Below are 15,590 nucleotides of genomic sequence, written 5' to 3' on the forward strand. Positions count from 1 at the left end.
GTCGAAGCTGCCCGCTCGGTCGATTGACTGCCCCTTGGGATATTTTTTGGTCTCCTGTAAAGGCCGATGGAGACTTATTTTTCCACCGACGAGTGTAGCTTGCTTTTCTTTTTTCACATTCCACTTTTGCATTTGTGAACAATTTCTGGGATGTCAGTGTAAAACCAGAGGGGTCGAAACTTGTTTTTCGTTTGTTTTTTTGCTTTATCATTGTGTTGTTGTTGATTTAAAGGGTCAGAATTCAATAACCATTACAGGAAAAAAGAAGAAGAAAGAAAAAAAAATCAACAATATAGATCAACACTGCTTTCAGTAAGAGATTACAGCAAGTAATCAGTCTGAGATATGATTTCACAGCATCATATCCTCAGTGAGCGCCTTTACACGACACGAGAAAAATAATGATAGTTGTGCTATTCCGATGCTATTCGAGGCATCGGACATACTTCAGTTAGTAACTTGAGTCCAGCCCCCGTGTATGTACACCGTGACAAGGACTGTACCACAGTGACTGACAATCGGGCACACGAAGAACATTAATCAAATGACAGGCACCCAAAATGTCATTGTAAGTCCTGTGTGAAGCTCCGTATATGTTACAAAATTTTTTAACACATCTACTGTAAAGCAAGTATCCTCATTTTTCAGATATTTTTAATCGACCCCGCTGTGAATAACTGTAACTGATAACATAATCCAGTTCCATTTAATCCTTGACTCTTTAATCTCACTGTCACATGATGTACGTGTAGGAGAGGAAATTAGTCATGACTGATTGGTGTAAAAATACCAGATTATCTCACAGTCTATGAAACAATACAAACACCCGTCACATACTTGCTCCCATGCCCTTGAGAGCTTTGACAGCGTTGTTGCCGTTCTGATTCTGTTTGTAGTTCGGACCCAAAGGGGGACCCATTGATGTATACATTTGACTGAACTTTTATTAGCCTTCACTTCTTCACGTCTAACCTATTCTCAGCCCTGAAAAGGCTCCCTTGTAAGTGAATATCTGTCCACTTTAATTCACTTTATGAATGAATTTTATTACACTTTATTCTTTAATTTTATTCTCTTGAGGACATTTGGTCCTTTTAATAGAAAAATACAACTTTGAAATCCTGGCTGTAAAGTGTATGTAGAATGCATTGCTTAGATGTCTGATAGGTGGCCTTAAGGCCATTATTGTCTCTGTGCAACGCCCTGAATGGTAATCAAATATGCCACTTATGCTTCACTGATTCATTTCCTTCACAAATTTGGAGCTCAGCTGAATACATTTTTCTGTGCAGAAGGGCTGTATTGTATCCAGTATGGCCTCATTACAAGGGCAGAAGGGTGGGGGAGGGCAGAGGCCGCGAGGAGGGGAGAAGCACCCCATGAAGACATTGTGCTTAACATCACTAAATACCTTCAACGCCACATTGTCCTTTCTTGTCCTCAATTAGTGCGGCTCCTTGCACAAAGCACCAATTTCATACTGGGAGATTTATTTTAAGGAAAATCCGGCCCTGTGCAGGCAGGAAGCTCTCTGAAAATCTAATGAAGGACACAGCAGTCATGCAGAGCTGTTAGTCACCAAGAAACATTGGTTAACAAAGCCTCCCTTCACTGTATCTCTGTGTTGATGACTGCAGAAGGCTTGATCTGCCTGGGTTTTTTGCCATCGTGCTGTATTTATACAGTAGATTGCCTGCTGGACGGTGTCCAGCCGACGTGCCTCCTTGCCCTGCCCTGCCAGGCCTCCTCAGCCTGTGGATCTTCGTGCAGAGGAACGCCTCTTTGGTGGCTGTGACAGGGAGAATTAGGCAAGAGATGCGGGTTCACTTGCCCTGCATAGGGGCTTATCTTGGGCTAAGCTGAGGGACTAATAGCAAAGCCTGCCTTCGCTCCAGCCGGTCTGAGGGCACGGGGAGCCATCTGTCCACTCTGAGGATAACTGACAACAAAGGAAGCAAACATTGAACACGGACTACAAACTAAAAGGCCATTCATTTCGAAGACACCAGAACCAAAGAGGAGGAAGAATTTTGTACACAAGGTCAGTGCTTTGTACTCATCATTCTTTCTACATTATAGGCCTCTCATTCGGCTATAGCCGCCAGCGTCTGGCTGCTCCCAGATCAGTTTTTGCTTTTAAAATTGTTATAAACTACAGTAACGTTGAAGTCTAGCCAGAGAAAAACTTGTAGTTGTTGGTTCTGTACTTTGAATGACCGCTAAACAATGTGAGGCTTTGTTTTAACGCACTACCCCTGACTCCTATTAGGTCGAGATAATTTGAGCTGGTTGTTTGTCTGTTTACGACTCTGTTGTAAATGTATCTTCTTCTTTTTTTTCTTAGAACTCTTCCCTTTAGACGGTTCAGGGTAGAATTAATTAACCCATGGAACCAGACATGTGATGACTATCCAACATAGTAACCTTTGTGTTAAGGGAGAAGCGCGTTGTGCTTATAGGCTGCTATGACGGCTCATAGATAGCTATAAATAGTCACGACTCTTGATATTTCTTAGGAATTTATTACTCTGGCTGAACTGTTTCTACATTTTTAATAATATTTTATTAAAACGTAAAGACAGATTTCTTTTCTTAAACATCTTTGTTGATTTAAGAGGATTGTTCCTAAGCTGGAGCACAACTGTGGGCAATAATCTTCTATGATTAAACAAACTTATCATCGAAATTTCAAATTCAAAATGTTGTACACTCTTTGTGTTAGCCTCATATTTTGAAAACATTGTCAAAATCCCTCAAGTAATCCACTTAGACATTGTTCTCCGTTTCCCTCCAGGATGAAGGCGCCGTTTTTCTTATATTTTTTCAATTTTTTAAAATCTTTTTTATTGTCTGAAGCAGACTGTTGTCTGTCTGTGCTCAGAGAGCAGAGTTCCTCTAGATGATACTCTGTGGGTGCTGTTGTGCACCAGGGTTTTGTTCAGAAGTCTTGAGCGCTGACTTGCTGGAGGTGACAGAAATGGGTCAAAAGGGTATTAGCATTAACCAAACAAATCCAGGCCCATAGGATTAGCGCGAGATGTTGCTGTTTATGTGATGTTTTCATTGTAACTTTATAATGATGCACTCGAGGAGAATGCTGTAGCTTTGGCTCTTGTTAACAGAAAGACACCCTTCATTTATCCACAATATTGTTTGGACTAAGTCTTCAAGCTCAGTCAGGCATTACAAACACTGGAGTGTGCTAGAGCGAGAACACATGAAAACCATGCTCTATTTGCTTATTCATTTGCTGTTTCATCTGGTGTCAACTGATGTGGACACACTGCGAGAAGTAACTGACTTGTGTCACTGGTTGAGCGCTGTTGAGCGACACATTCATTTCTGGTCTTTGTTTTTTAGGTGTGGAATGGCGGCAGAGAGTTCTGTGTTTGTTGGTTTGTGTAAGTATCAAAGGTGAGATCTGTGGGAAGGTCAAAGATCGTGCATTCAAAGGATAGCTTTGGGAAATATGGTTATATTATTTGATGCAAACACCTGTATGTCTGCATTCAGGAAGCTAGAAGCATGTTAGCTTAGCTAAGTTGTGCACAAATACGAGAAACAGGGGGAGATAGCAAGTTTGGTCGAAAGATCCTTGGCTAGTTGGCTAGTGAGCAGAGTGTTACCCAATTGCTACTATAATAAGACTGGAGTAGACTTAGAGTATCAAGATTGGTCAGGGTCTGGAAGTGATTTGTTTTAAATGGATTAGACAGTCGGAGCAACATTATGCTATACACTGTTTCACAGCACCAACTGGACACATGCATAGGATGGTACAGTACTGCTTAAAATTCATTTTGTTCTACATTGTCAGGTGAACAAGAAGTAGGTGCAGCGATTTATGGAAACATGTGAAATACAGTATGTGTGGTAATATAGTGTAAGGTAACAAACTTGAAAGTTAGTATCTGGTATGACCATATTTATTCTTCAACACAGTCTGAACCCTCCTAAAAACTCTTGCTTAGTTCTCTGACAACATGATCCCACACTGCTGCAAAAATGTTGAGCTCCGGCCTCTGGGGAGGATCATTCCCTCCATAAGATCTGTTGCCACTGATTTTCAGTTCACTTCTTGTGTCATTTGGCCTACCTCAGCGTTTGGTCCCTGTCTCCTTTCCTTTAGTATAATTATAGTTAGTATCTATTGTTGAGGGCTGCAGGGTGGTGTGGTGGTTAGCACTGTCACTTCACACCAAAGGGGTTCCAGGTTCAAATCCCAGCTGACTTTCTGTGTGGAATTGGCATGTTCTCCCTGTGTATGCATGGGTTCTCTCTGGGTACTCAATCTTCCTCCCACTGCCCAAAGACATGCATGTTAGGTTAATTGGTGACTCTAAATTGATCTTAGGAGTGAGTGTGAGCGTGGATGGTTTGTCTCTGTGTGGCCTTGTGATGGACTGGCGACCTGTCCAGGGTGTACCCTGTCTCTTGCCCAATGGCAGCTCGGATAGGCTTCAGTCCCCCTGCAACCCTGAGTTGGATTAAGCAGGTATAGAAAATGGATGGATGGATCTATTGCTGATTCAGTGATTTGACTGCTGATTGTATTCATATTGGCGTACTTGTGTAGCACTTTGGTCAGCTGAAGTTGTTTTCAAATGTGCTATAGAAATAAACTCTGACTTGACTTAACAATGTCTTCTTGACATCAAGCATTCCATAAAGACCGTCACTGATGCGGCTTCAGTGAACAGTAGATGGATCAACTGAAGGTCCAGATGCATTCACCTCATTCACCTTTCAGATACTGTTTGAAAATAGTGTTTTATAACTGTCAAACTGTTTTATCTTTGGCATTTTTTGTGATGCAGCTAAAGAAATGGTAAGAAACTATGTGTTTTGCAACAGGCTGTTCATAATAAAACGATACAATTTAAAACGGGTTATTTGCTAAGTTTTCTGTTTTGTGTAGATACAACACTGGTTTATGCTTTGTGGGGAGGCTTAAGACTTGTCGGATATGTTTTGTTAACTCTGTTAACAAAGGAGATAGAACTATCGTGCCTCTCCCTTCAAACTGCACACTGGCTAGACTTTGGCTAAGAATATCACAGTAAGCCAATCAGAATACAGTAGGTAAGGAAAATACACCACCTGGAGACTGGTCAGCAAAAATACTGTCAAACTCCTTCAAAGGTGTAACAAGTTGTCTTTACAAATCCGTTTCGTATAGATCATAATAAAAAAAAGCTTACAAGCTTACAATGTCTTAACAGTTCTTTTGAAACATCATCAGGCATGTTGAAACCTTAGAGAAGGATTGACCTAAACTCTGGATTAACGGGCAACACCTCATGTGTGACTGCCAATACCCCTCCACCACGTTCTGTTCCTTTCTGCCTCTGCCAAGTTCTCAGCGAGTAAATCCATGGTTTGCGTGAACGTTTTAGGTTAACATTTACATTTGTTTGCTCACTCAGTCCAAAACCCAGGCAGCCTCCAGTTAAATGACCCTTTTCCCGTTTTAATGGTTTATTACTTCACATTTTTTGCCAAAACTTGCCAAAAGTAAATTAAAAAACACAACGTCTCGGAACCATGCTGCTCTAACAAACACTGTGACCTTGGTCTTAATGGAGTTGCACTCTTCTCTCTGTCTGTTATGGTCCAATAAGCTGCCAGTCCTGCAATGCATCTACACATTCTTTATTTGTTCCACAAATACAAAGAATCGGACACGCAGCCACAACAGAGGCGACACTGTGTGGTGTCTGTGCGCTATCAAGAGACGAGTCACACACACATCACTTGATCCTCAGGCCTCCACAGCACAAGCGGCTTTCTTTGTGTCTTGTCTTATCCAGGAGAGTCACACAACTTGTATTTAGCTGGAACTAAAGATGCAGTCCCATGTGAAGATTTCAACAAGTGATAGGCTTATCGTCCTCCTCTCACAACTGCACGATCAGAAGACAAACAACAATGGTCCATCACTCCCCAGAGAGCGTCAGTCCCCCGATAAATTCTTAAAAGAGGTGTTTGTCTCCTTTTAGCAGCATGAAAAGTGACTGTTCAAACTCTGGAAAATGTTCCGCTTAGTCTGCACTGACTGTAGTTAAGATAATGATCCATAAAAATTCAAGTGGTGGGATTTAACAGTGGGGATGCTGCTGACACCCACATTTCATGGAAGCGTTTGCATTTACTCCATTTTGGAGCCGTTTTCCAGGATATTCTTGTTAAGCACAGGAAATGGTGCATTTCATATTCCTTGCAGCTGCTGCTATGGGTCTGTACAACAAGGCAGTTAGCATAAGAAGCAACGTTTTCTTGACTGGTTTGGAAATTCATCAACATAAAGCAAAATATGAATTAGCATGCTTTGTTACTTGAGGAAGGCTTTACACGCCCAAACATAGAATACGGATAAATTGTACTGCAGAAACATGTATTTGGATCTGGCTGATTACCTCCTCAATTTTACACATCATTTCCTGAACATCCTGAATCACTAAACCACCTACCGCACACAGATGATGTCTTTCTCGTTACAGAGTGTTTACGTCGACGCTTTGAAAACACAGAGGATGTCCAACAAGGAGGAAATGGCTTCAGATGGGAGTCTGAATGTTACACTGACGCTGAGGCTGCTGATGCACGGAAAGGTAATCAGCAGATGTGTAAACAGCCAGAAAGACCTATTGTATTTTTGCAGTAATGGCATGTAATTGTAGTTCAGATTATTCATTTTGGCCATAAATGTGATCATCTGTGTATTGTGTCTTGCTCAAGCGCTTCTATTTTTCTTTCCCAGGAAGTTGGCAGCATAATCGGGAAGGTAGAATTAATTTACAATCCATCAGCCCTCATCAGCTCTTACAGATTTTTTTGTGATTGTCTCATCATCTCTTAAAGTTAATCAAGCTTTTCTCCCACATGATTCCAGAAAGGAGAAACAGTAAAGAAAATGAGGGAGGAGGTGAGCTTTTGATCTGAAGTCTGCAACATAAAAAGACACAATTTCATCAATTCAGGCAGACTAGTTACAACAAATCAAGCTGTGATAACCGTGAACTTTGGTCTCTAGAGTGGAGCTCGCATCAACATATCAGAGGGATCATCTCCTGAGAGAATAGTCACCATCACAGGACCCACTGAGGGAATCTTCAGAGCTTTCTCCATGATTGCACAGAAGTTTGAGGAGGTACAGCAAAACAGATATCAACATCCCTTGAAACTAATATCTCCAAGTATTGCTGAACTTTAGAAAAATCATTTAAGAATTGATCTGTCTTAAAGACAGTGAACGCACCTTTTCTTCAGTCATGCAGAACGACTCAAAAAGAGCTGTCAAATAAAGCTGATGTTCTATACAGCTGCCACTGCAGAAATGGTAACATATTTTCGAATTCTCCCTCAGGATATTACAGCAGCAATGACAAACAGCAACGTGACAAGCAAGCCACCTGTGACACTTCGTCTGGTTTTCCCAGGGAGCCAGTGTGGCTCACTGATTGGCAAAGGAGGCTCAAAGATCAAAGAGATCAGAGAGGTAGGAGTCTTATTCGTTTTTCTTTCACCGCTTGAAGTTGTCTTTCTGCACCCAAACAGGAACAGCAACCCTCCTCCCAAGTTCTCTGACACCTTGAGTATCAAAAACTCAAGTCAAACATTTCTTATTTTACTCTGCCATGAAACTTGTGTATTTCTTTGCTTGCTGTTCATGATAAACCTGCTTATGCCTGTAAAGACAAGCAGAGTTCTCATTCTGAATGGACAATATTTGTATGTGCCTCCGCAAATATTGAAGCACGCATTGCCATTTGGTTTGCAGCTGCTCCCTGCATGTCGAAATGTGGTCAGGGTAATTTGTGGGTGCTTCACATAGCATTTCAATATGGATGATGGTGTGCTCTTTTCAGAAGTTAATATCCTTTTTTTCTTCTGTTGTCTGGTGATAAAAAGACCACGGGCGCTCAGGTTCAGGTGGCAGGAGACATGCTGCCGGACTCTACAGAGAGGGCTGTCACGATCTCCGGCACTCCACAGGCCATCACTCAGTGTGTAAGACACATCTGCTCTGTAATGCTGGAGGTGAGCACTGTCAGACTGCACATGAGCTTCACATTCAACAGCTCTATTTAGGTGTGTGGCATGTATCAAGGATCTGGTGGAAGGTGTTTGGTAGCACATTCTGGATATTTTCTAGGCTAAAGTAACGCTGTCAGGTTATCTTTTTGTATCTGATTGAAATAATGTATATAAAAGCAAATTGCTGCGTTTGTAGTACAACAAAAGCATGAGAGTCTAGACTGCTTTCAGATTGTCATTCCTGCTGTGCTCTGGCAGGTATTTCATCCATTATATTACAACTTCCCTCTGTGCTTGATAAATAGCAGCCTGATCTTACAACAAAGCAAAACTAATAGGTAATAGGTGTTTTCCATAAATGAAAAACAAAGTTGCGTCACAACCCATGATAAGCAATTATGAGACGATTACTCTTTTGTGCAGAGCAGCGTTCATGTGACATGAAAAAAAAAGCCCTTCCAATGAATAGTAAACTGTGTAAGCCTAAACCATTTTTTTTTTAATTGTAACACTTATCAATCGAAGCCTCATGAATAAAAGCAAAACAGAAAATTTAAAGGACTGTGGAAATCGTCTTGTCATACCCGTCGTCTCTGGCATGGGAGTGGGGGGAGTGCTTGAATGTCCATATCATCATGCAGCAAGGCTGGGCATCTGCATGGTTTCCATGTCTGAGACTCTCGACATTCTGTGAACACATAAACTCGGTACCACATACCAAATATATGTAGAAGTTCTATAGATACAACCATCTCGGTTTGTTGTGCCGAAGATCCCCAAACACAGGCAATAAGTTGGCCTAGAGCTTGTAGTAGAGGTGAGGATATTTCCTACTCTCCTGGAAAGTTTTTCCTCAAAACAAATATCTGTGTTGTTGTTTTTCTGGATGGAGATTGATTAACACGCATGTGGAGTCGATGCACTCAGTCCACATGGTTGGCTGTGTGTGGTAGGCCATCGAGTGACCTTCGTGGACTGGTAAATGTGAATAACTTTATGTCGACGCAGAGCGGACGCAAAAATAAAAGAATTGCTTCTAATGCAGCGTGACATAAGCTGGATATCAGTATTTTTTAAAGAATGGGAGGGAGTAATAACAATTGTTGTTGTACAATTTTTGAGACCTATTGGGAAAAAGCAAACATTTTACACTGTGGAGCAACATAGCTATCATGCATTCTGGTGTGAGATTGGGTTGCAACCAGCTGTTGAATACTATCATGTCATGGTAAGAGAAAATCCTTTTCCCAAAAAATGCCTATAGGTTGTGCATTCGTGCAAGCAGACACGACCTATAACTACGTTTTAAGACTATATGATTGTATGATAAGTGTAAAAATAGCTTCCACTAGGGTTACATTTTCATTGTAAAAAGAATATATTTTAGTTCTAAACATTATTGTTTTCTAACTCTAATCAAATTTATAGTCCAAACCCAACCAGTACTGAACGTAACTCAGGAGTGAAAATACACACATCACACGTTCGTCTTAGGCACATGGTTTCAAGCTGATGTGGAAATGCTTCTGAATTGTGTTTCCATTCTGGTGCTTGTATGGGTGGTACTTTATAAGACGCCATAATGGGTTGTATTTCGGGATATGAACAAATTATTTCTGATCATTTTGATTGGAGGACTTGTTGGGTGTTAATGTCCTACAACTGGATCGAGCAGAAGTGGTTGCTTGGATTTGGGTGCAGAATCCACATGACCAGTGGAAAAATGCAAACTTACTCCGGATCATCAGCTCTGCTCACATCTTTCTTTGGTTCAGGGTTTCATGCAGCGTTCACAGCACATGAATGAGGCAGAAAAAGATTTAGTGAGTGATATGAAATAGAGCATCAAATAGACCACTGCCAGTGAGACTACTTTCCTCAGCTGTAGCAGTGAATAATATTTTTCTCTTTTTTGGTTTGCATGACTGTTGCTTTATAGTCTCCACCAAAAGGAGCAACTATTCCGTACCGTCCCAAGGTCCTACCTGCTGGAGCCCATGCAGTATTAGCACCGCAACACTCAGCACAAGTAAGTAATCGTGTGAGGGTGGTCAAGTTGTGATTCTAACTGATTATAATCAAATTTTAAAAAATTGCTGCTGAGTCACACTGATCCTTGAATATGTTTTATCCACTAGAGGGATATACTCTATCCATAGAATGAAACTCTACATGTTTAATGCTGTTAGCATAATGATGGTGATGATCATGTTAAATACACAGCCAAAGATTAATGTGGCAGAGATGCGAATAACTGACATTTACATGAATAATTACCCGGCAGTATGAAACCTGTCGTCTGTAAAGTTCATGTTTTCCATGGGCCGACAAGCTGCTGTTCTGAATTTGGCACAGTCTGCTCTGACCTACCGGACATCTGTTTATGTTATTGGATTTCCAGACATGGTCAAAGTGAGGGAAAAAGCAGCAGATGACATTTAGATGAAATTCCATCAGATCTATATGCATTAGAGCTCTGGAAAAGTGGAAGGGAATGGATTTTTACTGCCCTGATTTTACTTTTCATATTCTGTGTGACAGTTTTGTATTTCAAGTGACACGTTACAATTGTCTACACTGCTCAGTCATATGCCAACATCTCATCTCCTATTCCCTTCAGGCCTTTGCAATTCCCGGGCAGTACGCTTTTGCACATCAAGATGTAAGTATGCTAATCTGAATGACTAACAACCGTCCTAATGATCTACTCCTGCCCACTCCTTCCAAGCCACCAATAAGCCCTCTTTGTGTCCCATTCTGCAAAGATGAAACTTCAGTAATCCGATCTGTTGACATCACTAACACTAACCCATAGTGGCAGCATGCATTGATTGAAATGGAAATGAAGATCTAAAGAGTTTTAATCAATTGTAGTTGTGTAGCTAGATATGTGACTGTATATTCTGATGAATTCTACTAGAAGCCAGCATGCTTTCTAAAGGAAAATGAATCTCTTCACACTGACTCCGTCTGTGATGTTTGTGAACTTCAGATTGGCTCTGTATTGTAGCTGTCAGCTCCTCTGAAATAATCCAGTTTGATTGGTTAGCTCTAACTTCCTTCCTACCCTGCAGTTGACCAAGCTTCACCAGTTGGCTATGCAGCATATCCCCCTCCCTTCCCTTGGGCAGAGCAACCCTACCTTCCCTGGTACGTACCCACGGCTCCCTGGGGAAGTCCATCTCTCCCTCTGTCTTCACTCCTCTTCGAATCACACCATCATTACACTGCTGTCACTTCAGCCAGGATCGAGGATGACTCCATTCACTCAGAGTTTACAGACACAGGTTTTTTCTTTTCTTTTCGTAGACGGTGGCTTTACAGAGATGCGCATGTAACAAACGACCTGTCATTTTTTGTAGTGGCATTTGCATCTATTTGTACATAAAAGGAAGATGAAAAACAAACACAAAAGAATAGTGAAAAAGATTTAGCCACCAAGCAATTCTATTATCGACAATTTAAAATGTTAGAAACTGAAATATTTATAGTCCATATGTGACACAGAAACAGCAGCTTTATCTGAGATGGAAATGTGAAAAATGACCAACATATTTACAGCTAAGTGAATATTCAACCATTTCTCACTATTTCTCATTTCCTCCCAAAATTCAACTCTACTTGCCCAAATTATCCCCTCCAGAAAAATGAATCCTAATCTCTCGACCCCATCCTCTACCTCTACAACATTTCTCCCACAAATCTAACATCATCTTGGCCGGACCATCCCTGACCTCAACCGTCCCACATACTCATATATTCTGCCATAACTAACTAAACATTACCAAATTTTGATTATTCAGGCAGGATTGGTGTGTTAGCTATACTATTCTCTGTCGAAAACTACCTTTTCTAATTGTAGATATAAATCAGTGAATAGCATATGTGTTTAATGTACGTATACTGTAGCTTTTTATATGTAGCGGCATTGTTTTTTGTCATTTCATGCTCTTAACTTAGCCATATAATAGTGGTAAACTAGCTCAAGTAGAGCAACATGCGATGCCATGAAAGTGGGGGCTATTAGCACCATCCAGTTGTTATATTCCTTGTCCTAATTTGCAGGATTGGAAGCGTCTGTCCCCACAAGTACACAAGAGCTGGCAATACCTAATGATGTAAGTGTCACATTGTTTGTGCTCACCCACTAAAACCTGCAACCTCATGCTACTGACTTCATTAAACATTTCTGGGAGAACAGCGATATAAATTTTGGGACACACTCCTTCTTGGTTCCAGAAAGTAATTTATCCTTTTTTTTTGCTTATAAAGATAATGGCACAGAGTCACAACATACTATCAGTAGAACACTGTTTTAAGGTTTTAGAACTATTAGCATGTTTGTGGTTGAAGAGCAGGTTACTTATAGAATGTGTGTTATATATTTAATTTTCAGTTATGTTTAAATCTCATTCTAAGGGGAGTTGTTTTGTGGAAATATGCTTATTCACTTTCTTGCTGAGACATGAGACTCTCATTTAAGCCACAGTTTAGACACTAGAAACACGGGGAAAAGCAACTAGCCCTGTCTGTGACTTTAGAGTTTTTGTAATGCAGTTGTGTGTCAAAGAAAGTACACTCTCTCTCAGTTCTAATGTTTAATGTATCAGAACAGAGTGGAAAACCATCTGGTCCGTACAAGGCTTAAAATGAGGGCAATACACCTGAGATGAGCTAAAACAATTGACATATTGTAGCATGTCATTATCTATGTAACAAAAAAAGCAGAAGTTTTGGCAGTTAGCTTGTCTTGAAAGAGGAAAGATTAACGAAACAATGTGTTGCTGCCAATATGGGAAAGGGAATAAATCAACGTTCGAACAATTTGAAGAAAGAAATCTAAAATAATTCAAGAAATGCATCTGAGAAAGTTTACTCCAGGCTAAGACCGTACCAACGCTTCTCAGAAGTTCATGACGGTACAATTAGAAAAAGGACTGAACAAGAATGGGTGGTTTGGAAGAGTGACCAAGAATAAAGCATCTTCTCTTAAAAGAACATGACAGCACGGCTTAGGTTTGTAAAGTTGCTTCTGACCAAACCACAGTACTTGTGGAATTGTATACTTTGGTCAAACAAGACCAGAGTGGAGATGTTTGGTAACGTACAGCACCGTGTTTGGTAAAAAGCAAACGCAGCATATTAGCACAAACATCTCATGCCACCACAGTGGTGGAAGGCTGAGGATTTGGGCTTGTTTTGCAGCCACAGGAAACTGGGCACCTTGCAGCCATTAAGACGACCGTGAACTCTTCTGTTTGCTAAAGTATTCCATATCTAAATGTGAGGCCATCTGTCTGACAGCTATAGCTTGGCTTAAAAATTATCTCATGCAACAGGACAATGATCCCAAGCACAGCAGCAAATCTACAAAAGAATAGATGAAATAGAAAAGAATGAAGATGTTGCAATGGTCCAGTCAGAGACCAGTCCACAGCTCGATTGAAATGCTGTGGTGGAACCTTAAGAGAGCTGTGCATGAACAAATGCCTGCAAACCTCAATGAACTGAAGCAATGCTGTAAAGACGAGTGGGCAAAAATTCCTTCACAGTGATCTGATAAGATCAGCAATTTGACTTAGTTCTTGTTAAACAATTACATGGTGTCATGTGTTGATGGTTTATGTTTGGTTGTCTTTACATGATTTTGGAATTGAAGGGGAGCGTTCTCTCTTTTTCACATGACTGCAACCCTGTTTAATCAACATAAAACCAATGCACAAGCAGCAGGTTGTGTGTCAGACTATTTTTGTGGGCAGGAGCAGTGCCTTCGTGGACTTGTGCTGTTTCCAGGCAACCACAGAAGAAACAAGGAAGTCACAGTGGCCAGCCATGAAACAGTCAAGCACGTAACCTTTCCCAAAACCGTAAATTGTCAGTCAACACCATGTGTGGAATAAGCAAGCAAGATTTGACATGCTAATTAGTGAGCTTTGGAAGTGCTTACGTTGTACACAGAGCTGGGGGCTGTTTCCTCTGTTTTCAGTCCATCATATTTACCACAGAGATGAAAGAGTGGAATTAATCATCTCAACTTTCAGCAAGAAATTGAGTAAACAGACACTCCAAAAATGTTGGCAGTTTTATTACAATGAAAGCCATTGCTCATGTAGTGAAATGATATCCCTGGAGTATGGACAGATTCCATTTCATTCATTTCAGCAGAGCATGGAAACATGACATGTGGTGTTATTTACATATTTCTAATCTCCTCCTCCCAGTTTATTGGCTGTATAATTGGAAGACAGGGCAGCAAGATCAATGAGATTCGCCAGGTCTCTGGAGCTCACATCAAAATTGCCAGCGCCACTGATGGCTCAGCCATGCGCCAAGTCACGATCACAGGCTCACTGGCCAGCATCAGTGTGGCTCAGTATCTCATCAATGCCAGGTAAGACAATACACAGGGCAGCCATGTCCAGCGGTGGCTCTCATCGCAGCATGATGATAAGGCAGCTGAGCAGCATGCTATTGTAAGAGGGCAGATTTGTTGTGTTCAGGTTGAGGCTGGATTAGTTCCAACTCATTGCTCCATTCTCTGGACTGCATTAAAATCCTTGTTGTCTCTGCTTCTTTTGTTTCTTTTTTTTTTTTTAACACATTCCTTCTTTGATTCTGATGTTTTCTCCTCTCTCACCTCCCTTCTCCTTTGTCTCACCCATCCTTTTTTTTCACTTTTTCACTGTCTTCCCCTAACCCCTTCGCCATCATCTCAACTCCCCGGCCTGCAGCTTAGAGATGGCTAAATACACCATGCAGGCCGCTTCCTCTGCGACCCCCGTTGATCTCAACATGAGCCTCTCTCAGTCTGCTCCCACTGCCTCCACCGCTGCTTCTTCCATGGCCGTCCTGGCGGCCACCACCCCAGCCCCCACCACCATTAACGTCCACTCTCCCTCCATCCAAAACCCGCATTACGCCGTCCCTGTTTCCAGCCTGCTTGGCATGAAAACTCTCCCTCTCCTGGCTGTCCACCCAGCAGCCGCTTCCAGCCTAACACAGGGTTTATCCGCTTACACCACAAAAATTTCAACCTCCGGAGTCAAAAAATCTGATCGGCAGAAGTTTGCTCCTTATTGATGCCAGCTTAAGTCTAGTCGGTGTAGCTGACAGATAAAATGTTATTAAAAGATGGCAGATAATTTGATATGAGCATATAGGCTTGAAAATGGCTTACACCAGTGTGTAAGTTTTATTCCGGTGTACCATGTCTTTTCCATAAGCCAGAGGGATATTAGACAGAGACTGAAATGAAGGTAGTATTAAAACATGTCTTCAGTAATTAAAAAAGGCAGAAGAAGTGCATATTAACTCAGTATTATCTTATGAACATGCATAACATTCATGTGGGAAACTCAGGCTTGTATTAGTATCCAGGGAGAATATATTTTTGAAATGAATTCATGTTCCAGAGCTTTATAATAACACTTACACCAGGAGGTCCATAGTCCATATATTGACTTAGTTTTCTATCTTTGTAACGTTTTTTTTTCATTATTTTATTAGAAAATGCGAACTAGTATTATGAGATGTGGTGCTGTGAGAATGTTTGT

The 15,590-nt window shown here is 41.1% G+C and overlaps 1 protein-coding gene across 1 annotated transcript; it reads left to right on the forward strand.

The window, feature by feature from the left end:
- Positions 1 to 1,835: 1,835 nt before the first annotated feature.
- LOC140312635 (poly(rC)-binding protein 3) lies at positions 1,836 to 15,573 on the forward strand. Its single transcript, XM_072390406.1, has 13 exons — positions 1,836 to 2,041; positions 6,501 to 6,611; positions 6,761 to 6,784; positions 6,893 to 6,925; positions 7,034 to 7,150; positions 7,367 to 7,498; positions 7,912 to 8,040; positions 9,977 to 10,066; positions 10,658 to 10,699; positions 11,112 to 11,187; positions 12,103 to 12,155; positions 14,259 to 14,428; positions 14,769 to 15,573. Exons 2-13 carry the CDS (start codon positions 6,534 to 6,536, stop codon positions 15,115 to 15,117), a joined length of 1,293 nt encoding a protein of 430 aa, XP_072246507.1. The 5' UTR covers positions 1,836 to 2,041; positions 6,501 to 6,533; the 3' UTR covers positions 15,118 to 15,573.
- The last annotated feature ends 17 nt before the right edge of the window (positions 15,574 to 15,590 follow it).

Source organism: Leuresthes tenuis, unplaced genomic scaffold, assembly GCF_036924035.1.
Source record: "Leuresthes tenuis unplaced genomic scaffold, fLeuTen1.0.hap1 SCAF_8, whole genome shotgun sequence".
NCBI lineage: Eukaryota > Metazoa > Chordata > Actinopteri > Atheriniformes > Atherinopsidae > Leuresthes > Leuresthes tenuis.

Coding starts and splice junctions, on each gene's coding strand:
- LOC140312635 (XM_072390406.1), top strand. CDS start 6,534: ATGTCCAACAAGGAGGAAATGGCTTCAGATGGGAGTCTGAATGTTACA. Junction 7,499..7,911: donor AGATCAAAGAGATCAGAGAG/GTAGGAGTCTTA, acceptor GGTGATAAAAAG/ACCACGGGCGCTCAGGTTCA. Junction 10,067..10,657: donor CACCGCAACACTCAGCACAA/GTAAGTAATCGT, acceptor TATTCCCTTCAG/GCCTTTGCAATTCCCGGGCA.